Raw genomic sequence first — 14,988 nt, 5'->3', positions numbered from 1 at the left:
TGAAAGGATATCTATCCAAGATGCTCATCGAACCCCATTTAAGATTGATCCAAAAAGAAAAACACCAAGACATATTATCATCAAACTTGCCAAAACCAAAGATAAAGAGAAAATTTTAAAAGCAGCCAGGGAGAAAAGAAAGGTCTCCTTCAAGGGAGAATCAATAAGAATAAGTTCAGACTACTCAGCAGAAACCATGCAGGCAAGAAGGCAATGGGATGACATATATAGAGCACTGAAGGAGAAAAACTGCCAGCCAAGGATCATATATCCAGCAAAACTCTCTCTGAAATATGAAGGTGAAATTAAGATATTTACAGATAAACACAAGCTTAGAGAATTTGCAAAAACCAAACAAAAGCTACAAGAAATACTAACGGAAATTGGTTAGAAAACCAATAATATCAGATACCCGCACAACACAAGGTCACAGAACAGAATATCCTGATATCAACTGAAATAGGGAAATCACAAAAACAAATTAAGGTTAATTAAAAAAAAATGCTCAAAACAGGGAATCATTGAAGTCAATATGTAAAAGATGACAATAATCAAAAAGAGGGACTAAATACAGGTGGCATAGAACTGCCATATGGAGACGGATACAAGGCGATATAGGACAACACAAGTTAGGTTTTTACTTAGAAAAATAGGGGTAAATATTAAGGTAACCACAAAGAGGTATAACAACTCCATAACTCAAAATAAAAGCCAAGAAAAACGTAACGACTCAACAAACATAAAGTCAAATACTATGAAAATGAGAATGTCACAATTTACAAAGAAAAACGTCCCAGCACAAAAAAGTAAGTGGAAAAATGAAATTGTCAACAACACACATAAAAAAGCATCAAAATGACAACACTAAACACTTATCTATAATTACGCTGAATGTAAATGGACTAAACGCACCAATAAAGAGACAGAGAGTCTCGGACTGGATAAAGAAACACAATCCGTCTATATGCTGCCTACAAGAGACACACCGTACACTCAGAGACACAAACAAACTAAAACTCAAAGGATGGAAAAAAATATATGAAGCAAACAATAAGCAAAAAAGAAGAGGAGTAGCAATATTAATTTCTGACAAAATAGACTTTAAACTTAAATCCACCACAAAGGATAAAGAAGGACACTATATAATGATAAAAGGGACAATTGATCAGGAAGATATAACCATATTAAATATTTATGCACCCAATGACAGGGCTGCAAGATACATAAAACAAATTTTAACAGAATTGAAAAGTGAGATAGACACCTCCACAATTATAGTAGGAGACTTCAACACACCACTTTCGGAGAAGGACAGGACATCCAGTAAGAAGCTCAATAGAGACACGAAAGACCTAATTACAACAATCAACCAACTTGACCTCATTGACTTATACAGAAGTCTCCACCCAACTGCTGCAAAGTATACTTTTTTTTCTAGCGCACATGGAACATTCTCTAGAATAGACCACATATTAGGTCATAAAACAAACCTTTGCAGAATCCAAAACATCGAAATATTACAAAGCATCTTCTCAGACCACAAGGCAATAAAAGTAGAAATCAATAACAGAAAAACTAGGGAAAAGAAATCAAATACTTGGAAAATGAACAATACCCTCCTGAAAAAAGACTGGATTATAGAAGACATCAAGGAGGGAATAAGGAAATTCATAAAATGTAACGAGAATGAAAATACTTCCTATCAAAACCTCTGGGACACAGCAAAAGCAGTGCTCAGAGGCCAATTTATATCGATAAATGCACACATACGAAAAGAAGAAAGAGCCAAAATCAGAGAACTGTCCCTACAACTTGAACAAATAGAAAGTGAGCAACAAAAGAATCCATCAGGCACCAGAAGAAAACAAATAATAAAAATTAGAGCTGAACTAAATGAATTAGAGAACAGAAAAACAATTGAAAGAATTAACAAAGCCAAAAGCTGGTTCTTTGAAAAAATTAACAAAATCGATAAACCATTGGCTAAACTGACTAAAGAAATACAGGAAAGGAAACAAATAACCCGAACAAGAAACGAGAAGGGCCACATCAGAACAGACCCAACTGAAATTAAAAGAATCATATCAGATTATTATGAAAAATTGTACTCTAACAAATTTGCAAACCTAGAAGAAATGGATGAATTCCTGGAAAAACACTACCTACCTAAACTAACACAATCAGAAGTAGAACAACTACAAAAAAAGAGATTGAAAGGGTAATCAGAAAACTCCCAACAAAAAAAAGGCCTGGCCTGGATGGCTATACTGCAGAGTTCTACCAAACTTTCAGAGAAGAGATAACACCACTACTGCTAAAGGTATTTCAAAGCGTGGAAAATGACGGAATACTACCCAACTCATTCTATGAAGCCACCATCTCCCTGATACCAAAACCAGGTAAAGACATCACAAAAAAAGAAAATTACAGACCTATATCCCTCATGAACATAGATGCAAAAATCCTCAACAAAATTCTAGCCAATAGAATTCAACAACATATCAAAAAAATAATCCACCACGACCAAGTGGGATTTATACCAGGTATGCAAAGCTGGTTCAATATTAGAAAAACAATTAATGTAATCCACCATATAAATAAAACAAAAGACAAAAACCACATGATCTTATCAATTGATGCAGAAAAGGCATTTGACAAAGTCCAACACCCATTCATGATGAAAACTCTCACCAAAATAGGAATTGAAGGAAAATTCCTCAACATAATAAAGGGCATCTATGCAAAGCCAACAGCCAACATCACTCTAAATGGTGAGAGCCTGAAAGCATTTCCCTTGAGAACGGGAACCAGACAAGGATGCCCTTTATCACCACTCTTATTCAACATTGTGCTAGAAGTCCTAGCCAGAGCAATTAGGCTAGACAAAGAAATAAAGGGCATCTGGACTGGCAAAGAGGAAGTAAAATTATCTCTATTTGCAGATGACATGATCTTATACACAGAAAACCCTAAGGAATCCTCCAGAAAACTACTGAAACTAATAGAAGAGTTTGGCAGAGTCTCAGGTTATAAGATAAACATACAAAAATCACTTGGATTCCTCTACATCAACAAAAAGAACATCGAAGAGGAAATCACCTAATCAATACCATTCACAGTAGCCCCCAAGAAGATAAAATACTTAGGAATAAATCTTACCAAGGATGTAAAAGACCTATACAAAGAAAACTATAAAACTCTGCTACAAGAAATTCAAAAGGACATACTTAAGTGGAAAAACATACCTTGCTCATGGATAGGAAGACTTAACATAGGAAAAATGTCTATCCTACCAAAAGCCATCTATACATACAATGCACTTCCGATCCAAATTCCAATGTCATTTTTTAAGGTGATAGAGAAACAAATCACCAACTTCATATGGAAGGGAAAGAAGCCTCGGATAAGCAAAGCATTACTGAAAAAGAAGAAGAAAGTGGGAGGCCTCACTCTACCTGATTTCAGAAGCTATTATACAGCCACAGTAGTCAAAACAGCCTGGTACTGGTACAACAACAGACACATAGACCAGTGAAACAGAATTGAGAACCCAGATATAAATCCATCCACATATGAGCAGCTGATATTTGACAAAGGCCCAGTGTCAGTTAATTGGGGAAAAGATAGTCTTTTTAACAAATGGTGCTGGCATAACTGGATATCCATTTGCAAAAAAATGAAACAGGACCCATACCTCACACCATGCACAAAAACTAACTCCAAGTGGATCAAAGACCTAAACATAAAGACTAAAACGATAAAGATCATGGAAGAAAAAATAGGGACAACCTTAGGAGCCCTAATACAAGGCATAAACAGAATACAAAACATTACCAAAAATGACGAAGAGAAACCCGATAACTGGGAGCTCCTAAAAATCAAACACCTATGCTCATCTAAAGACTTCTCCAAAAGAGTAAAAAGACCACCTACAGACTGGGAAAGAATTTTCAGCTATGACATCTCCGACCAGTGCCTGATCTCTAAAATCTATATGATTCTGTCAAAACTCAACCACAAAAAAACAAACAACCCAATCAAGAAGTGGGCAAAGGATATGAACACACACTTCACTAAAGAAGATATTCAGGCAGCTAACAGATACACGAGAAAATGCTCTCGATCATTAGCCATTAGAGAAATGCAGATTAAAACTACAATGAGATTCCATCTCACTCCAACAAGGCTGACATTAATCCAAAAAACACAAAATAATAAATGTTGGAGAGGGTGCGGAGAGATTGGAACTCTTATACACTGCTGGTGGGAATGTAAAATGGTACAACCACTTTGGAAATCTATCTGGCGTTATCTTAAACAGTTAGAAATAGAACTGCCATACAACCCAGAAATCCCACTCCTCGGAATATACCCTAGAGATACAAGAGCCTTCGCACAAACAGATATATGCACACCCATGTTTATTGCAGCTCTGTTCACAATAGCAAAAAGCTGGAAGCAACCAAGGTGTCCATCAACGGATGAATGGGTAAATAAATTGTGGTATATTCACACAATGGAATACTACGCATCGATAAAGAACAGTGAAGAATCTGTGAAACTTTTCATAACATGGAGGAACCCGGAAGGCATTATGCTGAGCGAAATTAGTCAGAGGCAAAAGGACAAATATTGTATAAGACCACTATTATAAGATCTTGAGAAATAGTATAAACTGAGAAGAACACATACATTTGTGGTTACGAGGGGGGGAGGGAGAGGGTTTTTTACTGATTAATTAGCAGATAAGAACTGCTTTAGGTGAAGGGAGGGACAATACTCAATACACGGAAGGTCAGCTCAACTGGACTGGACCAAAAGCAAAGAAGTTTCCGGGATAAAATGAATGCTTCAGAGGTCAGCGGAGCAATGGTGGGGGTTTGGGGACCAGGATTTAAGGGGACTTCTAAGTCAATTGGCAAAATAATTCTATTATGAAAACATTCTGCATCCCAATTTGAAATGTGGCGTCTGGGGTCTTAAATGGTAACAAGTGGCCAACTAAGATGCATCAATTGGTCTCAACCCACTTGGAGCAAAGGAGAATGAAGAACACCAAGGTCACATGATAACTAAGAGCCCAAGAGACAGAAAGGGCCACGTGAACCAGAGACCTACATTATCCTGAGACCAGAAGAACTAGGTGGCGCCCAGCCACAATCGATGACTGCCCTGACAGGGAGCACAACAGAGAATCCCTGAGGGAGCAGAAGATCAGTGGGATGCAGACCCCAAATTCTCATCAAAAGACCATACTTAATGGTCTGAGACTAGAGGAATCCCGGCAGTCACGGTCCCCAAACCTTCTGTTGGCCCAGAACAGGAGCCATTCCCGAAGACAACTCATCAGACATGAAAGGGACTGGACCGTGGGTAGGAGAGAGATGCTGATGAAGAGTGAGCTAATTATAGTGGACTCTTGAGACTGTGTTGGCATCTCCTGTCTGGAGGGGGGATGGGAGGATAGAGAGAGCTGGAAGCTGGCAAAATTGTCACGAAAGTAGAGACTGGAAGGGCTGACTCATTAGGGGGAGAGCAAGTGGGAGTATGGAGTGAGGTGTATATAAACTTACATGTGACAGTCTGACTTGATTTGTAAACGTTCACTTGAAGCTCAATAAAAGTTAATAAAAAAAACAACAACACTGGATTGTTCTCACAAGATGTGGGCACAACCTTAGGTTTCAACGTGCGGGACCATGGGCTTTGACCCCAGGCAGAGGGGTGGGTGCTGCAGGATTCGGATCCTTCCCCACCCGCCGGGGGCTGAGGGCAGGCCTGGACCCCTGCTGGGAGCCACTGCAGGACTCGCAACTGCCACAAGGGAGCGGCAGGTGCACAGAAGTCACTGGCTCTCCAGCTGTTAATGTTGGGAAACCCGCTTGGTGTCCACAAAGCACATGTGACACGTGCACCAAAACAGGCTCCAGTCCAACCTCTGCTGGACAAAGCACACGTGTACCAAAACCAAAATAAATGCTGAGCGTGCTCTAGTCCCACCTCTGCTGGCACAGTCTCTGTCCTCCTCCCTTGCCCCGTCTCCGCCGCACCACACAGACACACATGCATACACAAACGTGTGTACACAAACGCGTTCATACACAGACACACATGCACATGCAGACACACGTGCGCTTAGTCATGTAGTGCTGCTATAACAGAAATACCACAAGTGGATGGCTTTAACACAGAGAAATTTATTCTCTCACAGTCTAGTAGGCTAGAAGTCCAAATTTAGGGCATCAGCTCCAGAGGAAGGCTTTCTCTCTGTTGGCTCTGGAAGAAGGTCCTTCTCATCAATCTTCTCCTGGGCTAGGAGCTTCTCTGCACAGGAACCCTGGGTCCAAAGGATGCACTCTGCTCCCTGTGCTTTTTTCTTGGTGGTATGAGGACCCCAACTCTCTGCTTGTTTCTCTTTCCTTTTATCTCTTGTAAGATAAAAGGTGGTGCAGGCCACACCCCAGGGAAACTCCCTTTACACTGGATCAGGGATGTGACCCTAATCCTCTTTAACCACAGGCAGAGATTATGATTTATAACTCATAAGAAAATCACAAAATGGAGGACAACCACACAATACTGGAAACCATGGCTTAACCAAGTTGACACACATTTTTGGGGTACACAATTCAATCCATGACATTCCACCCTTTGGCCCCTCCAATTCATGTCCTTGACACATGTAAAACATATTCACTCCATCATATCATAGCAAAAGCCTTAAATCAACTCCAAGTCCAAAATTCAAAAATTCCTCTTCATCTGTGAAATCTAGAATACATGTTATCTGCTTCCAAAGTACAATGGCAGAACAGGCAGAAGCTAGACATTTCCATCACAAATGAGAGAAACTGAAGGGAAGAAGGGATAATAGGCACCAAGCAAGTCAGCAGAACACATCACATCAGCCCTCAAGGCTTTGAAAACAATCCTCTATTCTCTGAGACAATTTACACAACAGCCCTCTCTCCAGACTCTAGGTATTGGCCACACTTTCCAGATTCTGAGTGGAGGCCCCTCGGCCCTGGGCTTCAGCTCCGCCTTCCAGGCCCACTGGGACTGCAACTCTGCTCCCTCGGTTTTATGCGCACCATTCTCCTAGTCCTTCTGAGTAGCAACTCCACCCTTAGAAATACCAGAGGCCATGGCTCCACCTTTAAAACCCCAGAGGGCATGCCCATACCTTTTGAGGCAGAGGAAGCTCAGCTTCCTGTGTTCCTTGTCTCTTCAGCTTCTGCTTCCCTACTCCTTGGCCTCTTGGCCCTCAGGCCTCACGCCCACATCTGCCCTGCTGGGGCAAGCATTCCAAAGCTCAGTAGCTCCACAAGTAAGTGCCTGGAGGCACCTGACTCTGCCAGGAAGCCTCCTGTGCACAGGCACTCAGCTCTCTTGCTCTGTGTGTCTGATCCATCGCTGTCTTGTGCTGGTCTCCTGGTTCTGCTGCTTCCAGTTCTCTGCTGGTGCCAGTCCTCTGCTGCTGTTTCTCACCGTCTGTGCCTTCTCTGGTGTTAACAGTTCTCCTCACTTCCTTCTGAGTCTTCTATCCATTCATGCTTTCAAAACTACTTCGACATTTTAGGTATCTGTTAGAGCAGCACCTCACTGTCTGGGTACCAAATTCTGTCCTAGTCATCTAGTGCTGCTATAACAGAGATACCACAAGTGGATGGCTTCAACAAAGAGAAATTTATTTTCTCACAGTCTGGTAGGCTAGAAGTCCAAATTCAGGGTGTCAGCTCCAGAGGAAGGATTTCTTTCTCTGTTGGCTCTGGAGGAAGGTTCTTCTCATTCAATCTTCCTCTGGACTAGGAGCTTCTCTGCACAGGAACCCCAGGTCCAAAGGATACACTCTGCTCCCAGTGCTTTTTTTTTGGTGGTATGAGGACCCCAACTCTCTGCTTGCTTCTCTTTCCTATTATCTCTTGTAAGATAAAAGGTGGTGCAGGCCACACCCCAGGGAAACTCCCTTTACATTGGATCAGGGATGTGACCTGAGTAAGGGTGTACATCCCACCCTAATCCTCTTTAACCACAGGCAGAGATTATGATATATAACTCATAAGAAAAACCACAAGATGGAGGACAACCACACAATGCTGGGAATCATGGTCTAACCAAGTTGACACATATTTCTGAAGGACACAGTTCAATCCATGACATGCACAAACATACACACATGTGCAAACATGTGTGCACACAGACATATGTGCACAGACACGCAGGCACATGGAGACATGCATGCAGACATGCATGCAGTGCACACACAGACATACATACACACAGGCATGTGTGGCACACATGCAAATATACATGCACAGACACATGGACACACACACATGCACACTTGCAGACACATGTGCACGAGGCAAACGTGCATACACAGACATATGCACAGACACATGTGCACACAGACACGTGCACACACAGACACATGTGCACACACACAGACACATGTGCACACACACAGTCTTTGGTATCACATCCTGGGCTGGGCATGGATCATTACTAACTGACGAGGTGCCTCACAGCCCCACAACGTGGTCCGTCCTGTCCCTGCCCCTAGAAAAACAAAGCCTTGAGGGATGATGCGACCACCAGAGCCCCCCAGCTGGGGAGTGTGAGCCAGGTGGGTTTATAAGCCTCGTTCTTGGGGACTGAGGCTGGAAAGAAAGTGGGAGCATCTGTAGGCCCCGGTGGGCAGGTGTGCGCCATCCCCTGTGACCAGGGGCAGATTAACCAGTCAGCAAGGTATGTACCAGCTTAAAATTACTTGTGCTTATTTACTAATCTGTAGCGCGTACTTGCATGTGGGTTTCACCACATCTTTGAAATTGTGCACTACAGATTAGTAAGCAGAAGTAAGCCCATGTGTACCTTGCTTATGTGTGTACCCTGATTAGTAAGAAAAAGTAAGCCCGTGTGTACCCTGCTTGTGGCCCTTCACCTTGGAGGTGGCAGCTAGCCTCTGCTCCACGCTGGCAAACAGGCTGGTGGCCGTCCTGCCCTGGTGCTTCAGCTGGTGCTGCAGCTGCAGCAGGGCAGCCAACTGCGAGCTACTGGTGTTGCTTGTAGCAGCCAGCAGGACACCCTGCATCATCTCAGAGGCTGTGCAGCTCTGAAAGAGACCACGAAGGTGTTCACACGTGCTGTTCACCTGGGCCCGGAGGGGCTGCAGACCCGTGGGCAGAGCCTGGTGTCCCCCGCCCACTGAGGACTCAGGATACAGGGACACGAGGACACAGGTTTGGCAGGCTTGCGCTGTTTGTGGGATGGCAGCAGGACCCCAATACTGGGGCAGGGCTCAGGGACACCAGGCTGAGACCCTGAGAGTCTCAAAGGTACCACCACACTCTCTCTCCTCAGAGGACATGGCTCTGGACACATCCAGTTTCTACTGGTCCCTGGGCGGGGGTCTCTGGGGCTCTGGGAGCCCTCCTCCCAGCCAGGTGCACTGGGAGCATGCCTGAGATAGTGCCAGGAACTGGAGGGTGGTGGTGGGGTCCAGGGTGCCCACGCATTCCACCATCTCCAGGCTGGCCGCCGCCACCACATCCAGGATCCCAGCGCCCAGTGCAGCCTGCAGGCCTTGCAGCAACACCTCGGATGCCTGGGCCAGGTACCGCTGTGCCAGCGTCATCTTCCTCTGTGGGGGCAGGACAGGGGCGGAGGGGGGGTGTCAGGCTCTGTGGCCTCGGGCTCCCACAGACCAGGGTGCGGGTAGGTACCTTCAGGTCGGCGCCTTTCCTGCTGTGCCCCTCGGGGAGTGCTCTGAAGGCTGGCAGGTCCCGGCTGGACTCCTTGCCATCCCCCTTCTCTCCCTCCATATCCGGAGACTTGAGGCTACTCAGCTTGGCCTCCACCTAGGGAACCAGGTAGAGGGGCAGCCTCAGGCTCTTGCTGCCCCGAGGATACCATCTCTTCGGGGGTTCGTGTGCTGAGGCTGTAGCCCTGTCTCCCACTGCCTCTCATGCTGTGGGGTCTCCTGGGCCATCCTTCCAGTCTGATTTAATCCTCGGGGCCCCAGCATGAGAACAATGCTGTGAGGTGGTGCTGCTGCTCTGGGCCCCAGTATCACTGCATTTCTGGGTCCAGCTGGGTTGCTCCCCGCGCGTGGGCTCCAACCAGCCCTGAGCTGCCCCAACCCCCGTCTCAGGCAACTATGACTGCTCTCTCTGCCTTCGCCAGCCCCTATCCCCGGGCAGATGAGCCCAAGTCTCTCCTTGTCTGATATCTCTCCTCGTCCTACCACTTCCCACTCCCTGTCCAGGTATGAGAAGTACCCCCACCCTGCCTTTCAGGCGTAGCCCAACTTTGTTTCAACCGCCAAGCAAGTGGCCTTCTCCCTGGCCCGCTACAGTCCACGCACACTTGCTGGCTGGAGCTTATAAGCTCTCAGTGCTTAGTGCTGTGTTGGGGAATGTGCTCATCTGAGTGCAGGACATGGGGAGCTGAACCCCTGGACTACACTGTGCTGACACACTGTGGCTGATGGGCGACTGCAGTCCCTTGGGGTCCATGCCACTGAAGAACAGTGCTGCCCCTGGGGGTCCCAGCTGGTGGGTTGGCTCCTGGGGGTGCTCTGCTGAGGTGAGCCGGCCCAGGCCACAAGGCCTTTGGTTCAGTTTCACTGGACCACTGGGGACGCCAGCTCCTCCTGCCCTTTTGCCCATTAGAATTACCCCAAAGCCCAGCCCTGCTCCAGGCCAGGGACCCCACGAGCACCGAGGGCAGGAAACCAGGTGAGGACAATGGTGTCAGGAGACATGACTGTTGGGTGCTGGGACTTGGCACAGACATCTCTGCTCTGTCCTTGGACCCCTCTTCTTCCAAAAGCCCTCTCTTCTTCCAAACGCCCCCCACAGGCCTATCTCCAGAGACCCGGGTCCCGTGCACTGCTCCCCCAACTGCCTCTGACCTTCCTTACCCAGCCCACTGGCCACCCTCTTCTTGGGTGGGGACATTCGCAGGATGCACGCTCCACACCCCAGACCTTAGTTTGGGGGGGAGGTGCATTCTAAATGCATGTGCTCCCTGTGAGCAGTGAGCACCCCACCAGGGTACACACGCTAATGTCGCTGCACTGACATGGAATGAACACGGGGTCAGGGCACATACCGGGAGGCTCTCATCCCAGTAGACAGCTGGGCACACGGGGTTCGTGTTCACAGCCAGCAGGTGCAGGGCCTTCCCGGCCAGGACCAGCATGCGGGCTCGGATCTCGGCACAGCCAGAGCACAGCGGCTGCAGGCTGCTCAGCTGCGCCAGCGTGATGTGGGCCAGAGTCCGTTTCAGTGTGAACCATTTCTTCAGGGACACAAACCGAGCCACCATCACCACCGTGACAGTGTAGAGCACCTCACCCCAGGGAACATGGTCAGCACCCCAAGCACCGCCCCGGAGTCGTGAGTCAACACCTCCAAGAAACGCCCTCTGCTCTGAGGGGACCTGCCCCCGGCGGGCATCTCCAGCATTTAGGTACTGGATAGGTCACTAAAGCTTCAGGCAGATTTAATCTTTGAAATATTTGTTCATTGACAAACACACCAGTTATCAAGTACAACTTCAGGACTATGTTCAATTTAAATTTATGTCACATTAATTTGAGTCATACTTCAAAAAATCTAAGAAAATGCCTAAAATGGAAGAACATGTTCCCTTCAAAACAAATTGTATTCTTCAAATTCAACTTATCTTTTTTTTTTTTTTTAACAAATTGTAATTTACAGTAATCAAGTTCTTCCGCAAACTCGTGACTTGGGAAGGAAAGCCGTAAACATCTCATAGGAAACACCTCCCAGTAAGACCTCTATTTTATTAGCCAATTAAGTCCCCTCCAATGATCAGCTAGAAAGACAGACAGAGGTCATAACTTTCCATGTCAACAATAAATTCTCCTCGCCTTTCTCACCAGGCCTGGAAACACACAGGCTGCTGGGAGCTGGTGATCAAGGGCCTCGGGGGATGCTCAGTGAACCACAGGCTCCTTGTACTCCCAGGGTTAACCCTCTCACTGCCAGTGCTCAGTGATGAGGACTCGGAAGAAGTCACAATAACCCCCTCCTGGGGATGCGAACCTCCTCTGAGCCTGACTGGGTCAGGACTGTGAAATTCTGGCCCCGCTGGGCCTCTCATCGACAACCTGTAATGAGAATGGCACTGGAATTACCAAGCCTATGGAGGTGTAGTCACTGGTGTTCTGCAGGTAGTGTTCAAGCAGTTTATCCATCGACCCCTGGTCGAAATGCTGCTCCAGGGCCTCCTCCCAGATGAGCTGAAGCATGTCCAGGGACACCTCTGCAAGGCTGAGCTTGAGGTGAGCAAGCTTCCTCATCAGGGGAGTGTTTACGTTCTGCAGCTGAAACAGTCAGGAGTGAGGCCAAAGCTGCCCAATGTGCAGCTGCGCTTTAAAGCAGCTTCCCTGAAGTACAGTGAAATACAACGAATCCCCATGTCGAACGTAAGATGTGGTAAGTTCTGACACACGCGTGCACCCATGAAACCATCACCACAATTAGGATAATGACCGTGTCCATCACCCCAAAGTTTTCTCATTTCCCTTTACAATCCTTCCCACTTCCCTCTGCCAGCACCTACCCCTCCCCAGGCAACCATTGTGTGACCAGGGTCATGTAATATGTACTCCCTTTGTCTGGTTTAGTTCACTCAGTTGCTGGGTGTGCCAACAGTTCATTTCTCTTTATTGCTCAGCAGTATTCCATTGTATGGACGCACCCGTTTGCGTACCCATTCACCTGCTGTTTTCAGTTTTTTGCTTTACAAATAAATGTGCTATGAACATTCGTGTACAAGTCTTTGTGTGGACATGTTTCTTCATTTCTCCTGAGTAAATACCTAGGAGTGGTAGGTATACGTTTCACTTTTTTTAAAGAAATTGCCAAAAAGTTTTCCAAAGTGGTTGCACCATTTCACATTCCTACCGGCAGGGAACGAGAGCTCCAGTTCCTCCCCATCCTCAACAGCGTTTGGTGTGGTCAGTCTTTTAATTGTAAATATTTCTGTGCTGGTTTCTCACTAGAGTTATTATTTGCATTTCCCTAATGACTGAGAGTGTTCATCATCTTTTCACAAGGGTATTTACCATCCATATATTTTCTTTGGAGAAATTTCTGTTCAAATATTTTGCCCATTTTTATTGGGTTGTTTGTTTTCTTAAATTCTGAGAGTTCTTTACATATTCTGGAGACGAGACCTCTATCAGATATGTGATTTTTAAATTCTTCCTCCCAGACTGTGGCTTGTCTTTTTATTTTTTTAACAATGTCATTTGAAAGAGCAAAAGTCCAATTTATCAATTTGTTTTCTTAATGGATCATGCTCTGGGTGTCATAGCAAAGAAATATTTGCCAAACACAAGGTTGCAGAGGTATTTTCCTATGTTTTCTTCTGTAAGTTTTACAGTTTTAGCTCTTAAATTTAGGTCTATGATCCACTCTGAGTAAAAGCTCAGTTTTTGCATATGGATTTCCAATTGTTCTAGCACCATTTATTTAAAGGACTATCCTTTCTTCACAGAATTGTCTTTGCACCTTAGGTGAAAATCAGCTGTCCATATAAGTGTTTGTCTATTTCTGGATTCTCTATTCTGTTCCATTGATGTTTATTTACTTTTACACTTATACCAGACTTTCAAGATTATCATAGTTTTATAATAAGTCTTAAAATTAGGTAGTACTAGACCTCCAAACTTGTTCTTTTTTTTTTCAAAGTTGTGTTGGTTATTCCAGGTCCTTCGCATTGCCATACGAATTTTAAAATCATTTGTCAATTTCCATAAAAAAGTCTGCTGTGATCTTAATAAGATTGTATTGACTCTGTAGATAAATTAGGGTGAATTGACATCTGAACAATACTGTCTTCTGATCATGCATATTGTATACCTCTCCATTTATTTAGGTCTTCTTTAATTTCTCTCTGCAATGTTTTATAGTTCTAAGGGTATAAATTTTCACATCTTTGTCAAATTTCATATTTTTTGTTATTGTAAATAGCATTGTCATGGATTGAATCGTGTCCCCCAAAAATATGTGTATCAATTTGGCCAAGCCATGATTCCCAGTATTGTGTGATTATCTACCATTTTGTCATCTCATGTGATTTTCCTATGTGTTGTAAATCCTGTCTCTATGACATTAATGAGATGGGATTAGTGACAGTTATGTTAATAAGGCAGGACTCAATCTACAAGATTAGATTGTGTTTTAAGCCAATCTCTTTTGAGATATAAAAGGGGGAAGCGAGCAGAGAGACACAGGGATTTTTGTTTGTTTGTTTGTTTGTTTTTCTTAATTTTATTGTGCTTTAAGTGAAAGTTTACAAATCAAGTCAGTCTCTCACACAAAAACTTATACACACCTTGCTACATACTCCCAATTGCTCTCCCCCTAATGAGACAGCCTGATCCCTTCCTCCAGTCTCTCTTTTTCTGTCCATTTTGCTAGCTTCTAACCCCCTCTACCCTCTCATCTCCCCTCCAGGGAGGAGATGCGAACATAGTCTCAAGTGTCCAGCTGATCCAAGAAGCTCACTCCTCACCAGCATCCCTCTCCAACCCATAGTCCAGTCCAATCCCTGTCTGAAGAATTGGCTTTGGGAATGGTTCTGGTCCTGGGCCAATAGAAGGCTTGGGGGCCATGACCACCCCAGGGTCCTTCCAGTCTCAGTCAGACCATTAAGTCTGGTCTTTTTATGAGAATTTGGGGTCTACATCCCACTGATCTCCTGCTCCCTCAGGGGTTCTCTGTTGTGTTCCCTGTCAGGGCAGTCATTGCTTATAGCCGGGCACCATCTAGTTCTCCTGGTCTCAGGCTGATGTAGTCTCTGGTTCATGTGGCCCCTTCTGTCTCTTGGGCTCGTAATTACCTTGTGTCCTTGGTGTTCTTCATTAGCCTCTGATCCAGGTGGGTTGAGACCAATTGATGCATCTTTGATGGCCCCTTGCTAGCCAGACGCCTCTCTCCAAGGTGGGAT

At 45.2% G+C, this 14,988-nt stretch overlaps 1 protein-coding gene across 1 annotated transcript in view; it reads right to left on the bottom strand.

The window, feature by feature from the left end:
* Positions 1-14,988, bottom strand: part of CFAP46 (cilia and flagella associated protein 46) — a 114,189-nt gene that overhangs the window by 12,424 nt on the left and 86,777 nt on the right. The window contains exons 40-44 of the mRNA XM_064269895.1: positions 12,167-12,361; positions 11,116-11,304; positions 9,726-9,860; positions 9,464-9,643; positions 8,945-9,115 (exon numbers count right to left, since the gene is read on the bottom strand). Of these exons, the coding sequence (XP_064125965.1) occupies positions 8,945-9,115; positions 9,464-9,643; positions 9,726-9,860; positions 11,116-11,304; positions 12,167-12,361 (870 nt within the window). The remainder of the gene's footprint in view (positions 1-8,944; positions 9,116-9,463; positions 9,644-9,725; positions 9,861-11,115; positions 11,305-12,166; positions 12,362-14,988) is intronic.

Source organism: Loxodonta africana, chromosome 16, assembly GCF_030014295.1.
Source record: "Loxodonta africana isolate mLoxAfr1 chromosome 16, mLoxAfr1.hap2, whole genome shotgun sequence".
NCBI lineage: Eukaryota > Metazoa > Chordata > Mammalia > Proboscidea > Elephantidae > Loxodonta > Loxodonta africana.
Note: the sequence above shows the minus strand (reverse complement) of the source record. Positions and strands in the feature narration are given on the sequence as shown.